This window comes from Poeciliopsis prolifica, unplaced genomic scaffold (genome assembly GCF_027474105.1).
Source record: "Poeciliopsis prolifica strain line A6 unplaced genomic scaffold, Auburn_PproV2 SCAFFOLD048, whole genome shotgun sequence".
In the NCBI taxonomy this organism is placed as follows: domain Eukaryota; kingdom Metazoa; phylum Chordata; class Actinopteri; order Cyprinodontiformes; family Poeciliidae; genus Poeciliopsis; species Poeciliopsis prolifica.
In genome coordinates this window covers 1,714,984-1,727,354 of record NW_026562423.1, presented here as the reverse complement: position 1 = coordinate 1,727,354, position 12,371 = coordinate 1,714,984, and the positions used below count along the sequence as shown (strand labels likewise).

Below are 12,371 nucleotides of genomic sequence, written 5' to 3'. Positions count from 1 at the left end.
CGGATCGGTGGATTGCAGAGGCTAAAGCTGACGGCTAGTCCGGTGTAAAACCAGGCCGTGGCGGCAGGGGGCAAATTCTGTTTATGTGGGAGGACATTTTTACCAAAGGAAATGGAGGTTGGATGCTGTGCGCCGCCAACAGTCCGCCTGTTTGAAACAAGTGCTGAAAATGGACCATTCCAAGGGTTTCAGGTCAAAACAACTAGCTTTTAATTACATCATCATATTAACAGTAATACTTTCTGTTTTTTTCTTTATTTTTGTGTCAGACTGAGTGATTTGCATGTTTTTAAGCGTCTCACACTGGAAGGTCATTGGAGGTGAAGCTCCTTTTCCCTTTTCAGTTGCTGCTGACAAAGTTGGAGTGGAAAGAGAACACAGCGACTTTCCATCGGAAACATCACAATTAATAAAATATAGCATTCGCAGGAAGGACGTTTGTTGTTTTGGAGATCGGAGAAGCAGATTTATATTCTTTTAGCTTCAGCCTCTGGAACCAAAGATTTGAACTAAAAGAAGACTCAAGTTTTTTGTTGTTTTTTTTTAACTGCAGGAAAGATGTTAATGGCTTTTACCTTTTAGAAACGACTCTGCCTCAGACGTCCTGACCCGTCCCCTGAGCCGTCGCCTCGCATTTCAGAACCGGTCCAGTCGTGCGGCTTTTTGAAACGCCAACCTTCAGCGTAGGGCGAGTGGCTCCAAGGTGTTTGCTCCCAGTGGTGTACAGCTGTGAACGTGTGCTTTTTAATCGTGCTGTTACTTTTTCTCTATGTGCCTTGACACTTCATATTGTCTAAAACTCATGTGATGACGGCATTGCAGAGCGTTTTTTTTTTTTCCTCAAAAAAGAAAAAAAAAACCTAACCGACCAAAGGTCTTTGTACTCTACAGACAGGTTGGCAATGTAACCATAACAGAGAACTGTCAGATATCTTTTTTTGTTAATATTATATACCCAGCTCACATTGCTTATGTTTAAAGCCAATGTTTTTTTGTGACTCTTTATTGTATTGTAATGTGATCAGCGATTGTAAACGGACGGGTCAGTGTTCTTGTCTCTGCAATTAAAGCGCAGCCTGTGGTCCAGCTGCCGTGTCTGTGCGTCAGTGAGTGAGTGGCGCGTCGACTGTGTGGACAAATGTTGCTCTTTGCGATTGCTTTGGCTTTTCTTAGAACGTTTCAGCAGCGGCAGCTCAGAGGGGCCCGCCGGGAATAGAGTCCCTGGTGGAATTTGAAGTTTCTTCTTGAACAAATAAAAACGTCGAGCGGATAAACTCCTCCCAGCAGACATGGGACCAAATGTTACAAAAAAGGGACCGGGAATTCCTCAAGGGGGCTCCAACAATTGACGTGATTGAGAGAAAATCTACAAGTGGAATGAAGAGAAAACACTGAAAGGGGGGGAAAAAACAAAAAACCCTCTGAGCTAGACAGAGGGTTGGGTTGGGTTGGGTTCTTTCAGCAGAGAGGTCAGTGAACTGTCACATATTCAAAACGCTGCAGCAGATTCAGTTTCGGGTTAATGCAAAGCAGCCACTGGTACGTTCGCAAGCTAACGGTGACATGGGATATTTCTGCTAGAGTTCTGGGTGACATTACAGATAATAACCACAAAACAAAACCAAACAAAAAAAAAAAGGCAAAGTTACATCAGTAATTATTTCCACAACTTCAGCTGGAGTAGGTCGTGTGTTAACGATGCGGTTTCCTCTCGCTGTTGCTCCTTCCGTGAACCATTTTCCTGTTAATGGCCACTTACCACTGCAGCACACAGCAGCAGCGGCAGCAGCCATTACGGTCATCCTCTGACCCAGTCGTCTAGTCGTCACAGTTCACTTCCAACTCACTTACATAGTTTTTGTTCTGCTGATATCTCTCTGTTGCTGACTCCAGGGACTCGGTGTTCTCCAGCTCCCTTCAGGATCCCTGTTATGATGAGAACAGCAAGATGTGATTTTTTTTTTTTAAAGAGGGAGAAAAATGAGTCAGTCTTAGCGAAGCTTTTATTTTTAATTTCTGCATCTTAAAAATGCCTGAAACAGTCTGTTGTCATTGTAAAGGAATGGCTCTGTGTCTTTTCAGCAGGATAGCTCACCTGCAGGCGACGCGACGTAATAAAACACTTAAAAATGCTCAATATTCATTTGGTTTTTATTTTTTGCTAAATTACATCAAAAGTCTCTTCCAATGTCTTATCTTTCGAGTGTCTAAGAGAATGTTGTGCATCTCAAAATGAAATCCAGCATACATTTGTAAAGGGTTTTATTTACTGTTTGGATCTTTTTCCTGCACTTGACAGAAATTGCTTGATTTTAGGACATTAGTCAAAACAAATGCGCCAATTCTTTTGTCTCACACGTCTGCGGTTATTTACGACCTCTCATTACAGCTAAATCTAAAATGACTCATTTTAGACAAGCAGGTATGACTGGGGTCGCGGATGCTTAAATTTGATGCATTGTATTTTTTGCATTTTTTTTTTTTTGAGAAAAAGATGCATTTCTTGTTTAAATTAAATCTCTAAACATAAATCTGCCACGGCTATGATTACATTTTTGTCCTGACTGTACTGTAAATGAATAATATTCCATATTCCACAAAAAAATCCACCACGTTTCGCTTTTTGTTCATCGTGATTATTTTTGTTTAAAATTTTTTTTAAAGGTTAATCTGACTCTGCGGCCTCCGTCTCAAACCTCCCACACTTGAGAGAGAACCACTTGCGACAGCGTTCCCTCACATCATCACTCCTCATTCGCTCTCCCGCCCGAGTCGCCTCCGTGTGAGTCACGAGTGGAAGTGCGGCGCCGATCCGAGGATTCACTTCCACTGTGAAGACATTGTATTCTGTAATGGACGCCGTGCTGGGGAGAGTTTTGCTGTCGCCTTGGCAGGCGAGAGGACGGATGCAAATGCACAGAGGGGAAAATTTTTTTAAAAAATTCAAAAAAAAGAACTTTCCAGACTGACACCGGCCTGTCACATAGGGCGTTATGCGGCTCTCTTCTTTTTGAATGTCAACATAAAAATGTCAGCTAACTCCGACAGTTCCGTTGTTTCGGGTTAGAGCCGGTTCTGGAGCTTCAGGGAGATATGGTTAAGCCTCCGAGTGTGACCTTTTCAAAAAAGCAAATGGAAAAGTGACCAATCAAAGCGAAAAAAATAAAAAAGTCTTTTGAGATGGGCTTGGGATGCCTAATGCATCCGTCTGTCTCGCTGAGAAACTGCAAAGGCAGCTACTCAACAGAACGGGGAAAAAGTACCAGGCATTTGACACCTGAGGGTGTTTAAAATGAATTCTAAAATCAAAATCCCTTCCAGATACATTTGCACCAAGGCACATTCCTTCATTTGAGCGTTCCTCAAACAAAGTTTGTCATTTTTGAGAGGTCATAGGTCAACTGACGCCGGCGCTTCCAGGTGAATCGCTCCAAACGCAAAGTCCTGCATGAACCCGGTGGAGTAAAACTGATTTGAGGAAACATAGATGTGACCCCTGAACAGACCGCCTGCCTTTTTAATGAAATGTATGACACAAGCAAGACAAACATTTGCTTACATTTAACTTTCTATGACATCGCAGCAGGCCAGGTTTTCTTTGGGGGCGTCGTAGCTTGGCTATGCTAATCAGCGTCTCCCGGTTGTGAAAATAATGTTGTTACCAAAGTTACACATCATAATAACTGTCCAAAAAAAAATTATCCTTCCACCTGCACAGCATCCAAACCCAGAGGGAATAAACGTCCAAACGTGCAACCGAAAAAACTGTGAAAAAAAATTCGTATAAATCTTTAACAAACTTGAAGTGTGACGTCACATACATTTTATTGACATTCACACATAAACATTCACAGGAAAATCGACTCTTCAAACAGTGACCACATTGTTGCACTGATATTACTGCTATTTCACTGAGTTCACCTGTTTATGGTACATGTCCATTTGTGTCGTTGCGTTTAAAACCACATGACACAAATATGGAAAGATGCTCCACGCCTGAGGTCTCACCTTTCATCGTGTTAACGACAAAAGTCGGGAACTTTATCCACATCATCTATTCGTCTGTGGGAAAATGTGTCATATGTGGTGCATTTACAGGTAGAAGGTTTACCACTGGGTAACATAAACTACCAGACTTTAGACGTCCACAGTCCTGAAGGGCCACATTCTGTCTCCGGGTGGAAATCTCGGCCAGCAGTTAACGACATGTTCAATGCACACTCACGTCCTTTGGACATGGGTGTACGGTTGTCGACGTGAACTCTTAATAAAGCGCTTCTCATTCACGCCACACTGACACCTTCATCGTCAATATTCTGTCACAGCTGGTGTTAGGAAAACCTCCGTTCTTCATCTTCACTGCAGAATATCCCTGTAAGATTAAGAGCTTTATGAAGAGCAAAATGTAAACCAATTCAACCTCTGACTAGAATACTGAAGGTCTGGTTGAATTTCACTCTGCGCTCCATCACCATCTAGTGGCCATATTCAGGACTGCAATAGAAATGCCTTTATGAGACATAAACGGAGTTTAAAAAAAAAAAAAACTTGTAGCAACCAAATACCTAAAGAAATGGCAAAAAAAAAAATCAAATCAAATATATGGATACAAGAAATTCACTACAAACAGCTGGAGTTGCAACTAAACCTTGTTCTCTGGTTTCGTGTGTGCGGGTTCCTCTTCCTTTTTCAGAGTTCAAGTGGCCATCTGCTGCGTCTAATCTGGGCCAGCACAAGTCTCTGTGGACGCTCGGCTGGTTTGAAGGTGTGATTGAAACGAACACCTTCCGATTCCTCAGGTTCCACACCAACAGGCAGGACATTTCCAGCACGTTTCACGGCACAAACAGGGCGGCCATTTTGCGTTGTCGATCAGCTCTTTCAAAAGACAACTTAAGTATTAGAATTGTTTTGTTTTTTTAAATAAGATAATTCTTATTTACTAGAATAAATACTCTATAAAGTAAGAATATAGAGTAGTTAAATTGACCTAGACAGGACACGTGACACGCTTTAAAACGTGCATATTACGTTTCTTTAGAGAGAAACGTAATATGCACCACTGTAGGTAGTTTTTCTAGTTAATGTTCTCCCTGCACAGGACGACAGTCTTTGGCTTGTGGCCGTGTTTTTGCAGGTTTGCAGTCGGGCCACATACTCTTTTAAAAATTTTGAAATATGGTTTTGCACCGCTCTCCATGAGACGCTCCAAGTTTGGGGGAATTGCTTCACACCGACTTTCCTTTTGTTTGTACGCGGCTGAAACAAACCCCACGCAGGTGGACCAAAAAAAAAAAAAACATTCGAAAACAAATGGCAGTAAAAGTACACACTTTTCTCATTTCTCAGCGGAACTAGATAGGTGCATCTCAGGACACAACTAACACCTTTTGATCATTTGCAACTGCACAGTTTCCGTTCGGCCCGACCAGCTGCAGCGGTGAAGCAGACTGAGAAAATCTCCGTTGGACACCTGGTCGGGTTTGTTCCTCTCCGATGTCACTCGACGAGGAACAAACCCGACCTGCTCCTTAAGTTGGGGGCTGTTTGATTTCATCCTGTCAATTTTGATGCATCTCTATTAGTGCTTTTGTCTCGTTATATTGGGCAAAATGCTGAAACAGAACAAGAAAAAAATAACCGGTTCTGTAATATTGAGCCACGAAGTCATTAACTGCTAAGACTGAAGTTTTTCTGTCCTGGTTTACTTACTGGATTAACCGAATCCAGATGATGTTGAGGAAGGCTTGCTTATGTGGAAATTCAAAGAAAATGAAGTGTGAAACAGTGTGAGTCACACAAACGCACATGGTAAAGAAACATGGGGATTTGAAGTAAAAAGTCAAAGGTCAACAGTTTGAAAGCGAAATTTGATTTTTGAAATTTTTTTTGGCGGGGGGGCAGAGAAAAACATAGAATTACAAATTTTGAGTACGTTCATTCAGTAAAGGTTCATAAAACAAAGCTGGAAAAATCTGAACTGAGACCAGAGATAAAATCAAAGTTTCTCCTTGGTGGACGACAAACAGCGGAAATGCTTGACGCCGGATTCAGACACTGACGTCGCGAAACCACGTTTCCTCGCCCGCGTTTCTCTCAGCTGCCAGAAATGCTCCGAAGTTCACTGGTGCTTGTCAGCAGAGTCATTGCAGCCGCTTCATTTTACTGCACAACTGAGCTCAACCGCGTCGCTTCTCCTTTTTTTTTTCTGTTTTCTTTCAAACACATGCAAGTCTGATGACTCACAGAATTGATCAATAAGCCCTCGATGAAAAATATAAAAAATCCCAAAAGGTCACCCAAATTTTAACATAAAATAACTGTAGTTACTAATAAAAATTTAATTGCAGCTCTAAACAACCGGCAATGAGGCTTCTCCATCACTATGGAGGGATTTGGCCCAGTCTTATTTGCAGAATTGGTTGAATTGATCCACATGGTTTTGCCTGATCAGATTTAAACATGACTTGTGACAAAACCGGAGCAAAACCCGTTTAGAGGTTTTGTTCCGGTGTGCTTTGGATCGACGTCTTGCCGAAAAACCCGAGGAGAGGTCGCAAACGGACCGGGGGTCACGCCGGCTTGGAAAGCTTTCTTCCTTGAAAAGGTGAAATCAGCATTTTAAAGCAAAGAAGAAAAACTAGAGCAGGAATGTGAGAGGGCAAATGATTGTTCAGCTGCATTCTGGCGTCAGATGAAGTTTGAGCTCATTTCTCCAGAATTGCTCACGCAGCAGCTACTTATGCAAAGCAATTAGTGCCGGCTCTAATTGCAGTAATTACGCCAATCACACTCCAGTGACAAAATTCAAACAAAAATATCAGAACGCTTCATTAATCTCTCTTTTATTATTATTATTGAAACTGTTGCAGTCTTTTCCTGATTCATTATCATGTCATTCATACTAATTCAAACATTTCCACGGCTCTCTGTTTTGTCCTTTGTTGACCCCCCCTCCAACCTTTAGGCCGGCAACCTGATTTCTTGAACTCTGCGTCTGATTGGCTGTTTTGACCCCGACTCCTCAGAGCGGAGCAGCTGATTTATTCAAACAAGCGGATCGAAAGTCACGCACAAACACAAAAATCCTCAACAAAGGTGTAGAGTTAAAAGCCGCCTGAAATTCCTGTTCATATTGCACCTTTTGTTCATTATTCAGTAACATGGTTGTGTTCTGTAAGGCATGGTGATCATAAAGGAGCCATTTGAAGATTCTGCACTCAATCCAGTCCCAAAATAAAATGGATTAATTTGTATTTTTGTAAGTTGAAGTCCTTGAAAAAAGTTAGTTATTAAGTAACTGCTTCGTTATCTTGCAATTTGCCACATACCTCAGCTGCTGAAATGCCTTTATATATATATAGGCTATACATATATATATAGATCTTTGGATTTTAGACTTGCAAATCAAATGCAATACTTTTCATTTAGTATTTAAGACACACTACAAAGTTACATGATAAGTCCTAACTATATACAGACTTTGTGGGGGGTCTTACCTCTGTGTGTGAGTGTTAAGAGGTGGTGGTGGGGTTCGGGGTCCTCCAGACACACAGAGGGGGAAGTCCCCCACCAAACAGCGACATCATATCCAAATGAGCTTCCATGCAGAAAAACAGGAGTGTTTCTCTCACGCCGTTGTCTTCAAAAACAGATCCTCCCTTCGTCTCACAAGGTAAGTGATCTCTGCTGGAATATCTATTTTCTTTTGGCATTTTTGAATAAGCTGAACGCTTGCATAGGAAGTTTGAATATAATCCGTCGAGTGGCTCAGTTCTTTCTGTTTCTGAAGTTGAGTTTACACAGAAACAAACAAGAGGTGTTTGTGTTTTTTTTTGGCCATCGACACGTTTAAAGTAGTCGCAGGCTTGGTGCTTGGTAAATCCGAGAAAGAAAAAAAAAACAGAAAAAGAAACACTACAGGCTGCTGGTTGCTGGGGTGTGACAGGCGTACACAAGAATAAATCGGGCCCGCAGCCCTGAGCGAGAAGGTGGCCGCAGGCGGAGGAGACCTGTGAGCTTTTCACACTCCGCTGCTTCGCTGCTCGCTGGAGCAGAGAGAGAACAAGAAGATACAAACTGTAAAGAGACAAATGCGTTTGAGCTCAAGCCAAGCTGAGATGTTGGTAATTACGTTTTTGTTCTTTTTCTCTTTTTTTTTTCTTTTTACGACGAGGGGGGAAAAAAAGAAATCACTCTAACTTTTGCCACGTTTGCTCAGAAAGAGCCTCAAAAGGCCAGAAGAAGAAGCGCTGGTTATAACAGCAGAAACAAAAAAACAACTCAGCTGAAACTCTAAGTACAAATAACGTACGCAAATAATATAATATGCGACTGGCATGGGTATATATATATTTATATATAAGTTCAAACGGATAGCCTGAATTAACTTTTGTTCTGAACAGGCCATAGTTTGAATTTTAAAGTCCAGTCTGACCCCCAGCTATTTTCAACTAAATGCTCAAGTTTCACTCTGAAAGAAAAGATGACATCCAGGTGGGGTTTTTGGGAAAGTAGAAGACAATTTCCAAATGAAACTACATGACTCAAGTGTTTAGATTTATCTCCACAAATTTCGACTCAAAAACCGAGAAGCATTCATAGCTACCTGCGACAGAATAGAGCCAGCTGGAAAAATACAATCACGGCGTCATCTGCATAAAGCGTCACTTTGGCTGCAGATATATTCCTTCCAATATTCTTTTTTTTTTTTTTTTTTTAAAGCGTATAAAATTCTTACTGCTATACAATGCTTATATCAGAATCAAAGATCTGAGCAACAGTTGGAAGTTTCTTAAATTATGAACAAGCTCCTTGAATAACAGGAGCTGGACATGTGGAAGCTTTTGACATTTTGCCATGTTAAGACCACAAAGTCTTAATGGGAGAGTGATAAAGTAAGAAGACTTAGCAAAAAACTAAATCTAATCCTGTGACATATCAAAGGCTCGATCAGTTATTAGAGACCATTCGCCGGCCTCTTTGACTATTTAAAAGTGTGCTTCTGTTTCACATGGGCGTCTGCTCTGTGTGGGTGTGTGTTCTTTTCAGAGTGACGGCCTCTGGGGGGCGATGGATAAAAGATGCAAAGAGGGTGAGCTGCCAGACACCTTGACCAGATCATGTGTGCCCTGTCGCAGATTATGTCAGCGACTGCCTGCATCCCCAAGCTGTGCCGTTTACTGTGGTGAGCAAAGTACTCTGTCATTTTCTGATTTTTTTGGGAGGGGTGGGAAAGACATTTTGAAAACACATTATTTCTTTCTTCCACTTCAGTTATTTTCTGTGCTGTCTATGGCCTGCAGTTGAATCCAGAAGTTTACACACATTGAGTAGCAATACGCCACCTTTTTCTTTTTTTTCTCGCCGCCCAAAACTGAGATCGGACCAAAATGATGTCAGCTTGATTACAGCCTCTTTGAATGACGAGGGGGAATCCCAAAATGCTTTGAGTCAAATCAGTCAGTTGCTAACAAATACTGAGGGAATGTATGCAAACTTCTAATCTTAAAGTCAACTTTGACATGTTCTTTCAATCATTATTGTGACGTTTACCAAATAAAAATTTTGGTAATTCCGACTGACCTAAATCAAGAGAAATTTGGTGCAGAGATATTGAGGGGGGGAGGGAAAGAGGAACTGTTACTTTTTTATCCTGTGTATGTAAACTTATGGTCACAAGTGAAAGATCCCACGGAGATGCCACATTGAAGGTCGCACTTGCTGATATTACAAAAATGATAAATGTTAAGGGTCCAAAGTCTTGTTTTTCTAACTCCTTTCACTTTTCTTTCCCGAAGAGCCGGCACTCTGCCAGGCTAAGGCCGGCCACTACTACGACAGGCTGCTGAGGAGATGCATGAAGTGTGCAGATATTTGTGGCAAACATCCAGCAGAGTGCTCCCCACACTGCCCGAGTAAGTACCACTCTGCCAGGGATTCCAGTTTTGACATGAATGCCAGATTTGCAGCAGAGAATTCGAGAAAAATTCCAGGCAGAAAAAAATTAGAAAGTCACAGCCTCGCCTTCGACTTTCTACGCAATTCCACTCGATTCCGGTCTCTCTTCAGTACTGAGAATTTCTCCCGCTGAGCTTGATTTTTCTAGTTGAATTTCAAATGGGCCAATTAGCAAACAGGAGGAAGAGTTTGCAACAATGACCTTGATTTTTGTGGTTTTAAAAATTGTTGTCTGTCTATATTGGGTTGTAGTTTAGGTAATGGCAGCAGAGGAAGTGAACACAGCCATTCAGTTGGTGTTGGCCAATTAAAGTCAGAGCAACAGGAACATTTGACATTACATATAAGATGTGGCCGTATTCAGTGGGTTGATTACAATGCAACCCACCGTATATAGCTTCATATATAGCTCTATGAAGCTCTATGAATCTCTATCCGATAAGCTTCATAGACCAGACTCAATACATAAGTCACGGTCAAACATTAGCGATTGGCCAAAATTAGATCCAGTCGATTCAAACTTCAACCGAGTCCATGTTTCCAGCAAGCAATCCTTTCTCAAAAGTCGAGGATCCAGCGCCTGTGTATGAAGCAAAGCACAGAACAAGTCCAGCAGCAGTAGCAGGCATTTAAGACTCGACAACACTGAGAGCCGTCAGGAAGATGTTCTTTTTGTTTCCTCCTTCAGCTCAGTCACCTCTGACGCCGACCAAAAGACTCCCTTCTGAAGTTAGCAAACAGGCTGTTACCACCAACCCACCACTAGGATCTTTGGATCCTGCCATGCAATTGTACGCCCTCCTAGGTTTATGCACAATACTGCTGGTTTCCAGCCTGTGTCTTGCCTTGGTTGTGTTTCTGAGGAGAGGAAAGGCCAAAAACTCAAACACCAAACCCACAAGCACCAAAAACCAGAAGCAGACAAGTGCTGTTCAGCCAGGACAGGAGTCCGGCTTTCCAGAAAGTCAGACCGGAAGAAGCCTCAAAGGTTGGTGTGGTAGAAACCCAACAGACCCGATTGATGTAGTTACATTTCCTGAAATATCGTTTCTGTCTTTTCCAGATTGTCCGCCCAGCTCAACCTATCCCCCCTGCCGTGAGTCATCAGAGGACTCCTACCCAACAGAGACCTGCGTGTGTGTCCACTGTTTCCCTGACCTGAGGGGGCTCAGCCAGGACAGCAACAGACAGCAGAGGCCTTCCTATTCATTCTACCAGCAGGGCATCCTTCATAGAGCCAACATCCAAAACGGGGGCTCCCTGTGGATGGGGAGCAGCCTGAGCGCTTCGGGTCCAAAGGCCCAGCAGGAGGCAGCAGTGGGATGAGGTCCGTCTGCAAAACTAGAGCGGGAGGATTTCTCCTTGGGATATCGGAGACTACTTGTTAATGCACAGTTGACTGATGAGGTAGTGCTCAGTGGTAAAACGCAGAACTTTGTTGGCAACCTGCAACGTTTTAGGCCTAACAAGCAACCATTATACTAAGATCTAATTAGGTCGGACACATGAAACTAACTTTCAGGGACACTTTTACCTCATGTTTCTCAATACGTGACGTCTGTTATGAAATTCTTCTGTATAGTTTCTCCATGATGACACTTAAAATGCAGTCGAGGAGCAACAAGGCAGCTCTGGTTGCACTGGCTTGCAGGGACGTAAAATGCCATCACATCTTGTCACGTTACAAACACAGCCTTAATAGATTTTATTAAGAATTTTGTGGCCAACCAACAAAAATGAGTAATTAGTGAAGTGAGGGTAACGTGACAAATTGTGGGGATATTGCTTCTGTAAAGATTCACTTGCTATCATCCAGTTTGCTTTCAGCGGTCCGACTCTATGTAAAATGCTTTGCTACATTTTCATTGGCGTCTGCTTGTCTGCCTGAGAAAACGAAACATGACAAATAAAGAGAATCCCACCGAAAGGTAAAGTGAGCCGAAGTACTTGACCACCAAGAGCAGGTGTAAAGGTCAAAGGTTCCTGCAGTCATTTCTAAAAAAAAAAAAAAAAAAAAAAAAGACTCAAAGCAGAATACCTACAGCTTCTAAAGCCGTCTTGGGAAAAACGGTGTTGGGAATTCTGAGTGACCACAGAAGCTGATCAGTGGTCGAGTGATAAATCAATGTGATATGCAAACCCTCGATTGGTTTTTTTTATTATTAAATACAAATCACAAGGTCTCAGTAAGAGGGCATGAAGCTGTCTGAAGCGGGAGCACAAGGAAGGAACATTGTAGAGGTTATAAAAGTGTCAACAAACCGAATAAACATGTTGGTTTTATGGAGCAACCTCAAGGCCAACATCTTGACTCTGATCTGGAGTCAAAAAGTCAAGCAACGCTTCCGGACCCCAGATTTAAATCACTTACAAATACAAAGATGCACTTGAAAAATAATTTTTCTTAAAAT

At 42.1% G+C, this 12,371-nt stretch overlaps 2 protein-coding genes across 2 annotated transcripts in view; both read left to right on the top strand.

The window, feature by feature from the left end:
* The window catches only part of LOC129377515 (uncharacterized), a 288,482-nt gene that overhangs the window by 31,126 nt on the left and 244,985 nt on the right, over positions 1-12,371 (top strand). The window lies entirely within an intron of this gene.
* LOC129377519 (tumor necrosis factor receptor superfamily member 13B) lies at positions 7,512-11,868 on the top strand. The gene is made up of 5 exons (XM_055057517.1): positions 7,512-7,675; positions 9,052-9,187; positions 9,801-9,917; positions 10,649-10,948; positions 11,024-11,868. The coding sequence occupies exons 2-5, from the start codon at positions 9,073-9,075 to the stop codon at positions 11,284-11,286; spliced, it is 795 nt and encodes a 264-aa protein (XP_054913492.1). The 5' UTR covers positions 7,512-7,675; positions 9,052-9,072; the 3' UTR covers positions 11,287-11,868.

Bases quoted from the DNA above. Each gene is read 5' to 3' on its own strand.
- LOC129377519 (XM_055057517.1), top strand. From the start codon at position 9,073: ATGGATAAAAGATGCAAAGAGGGTGAGCTGCCAGACACCTTGACCAGA. The intron at 9,188-9,800 runs GTGAGCAAAGTA...TCTTTCCCGAAG, and splicing joins AAGCTGTGCCGTTTACTGTG to AGCCGGCACTCTGCCAGGCT. The intron at 10,949-11,023 runs GTTGGTGTGGTA...TGTCTTTTCCAG, and splicing joins GACCGGAAGAAGCCTCAAAG to ATTGTCCGCCCAGCTCAACC.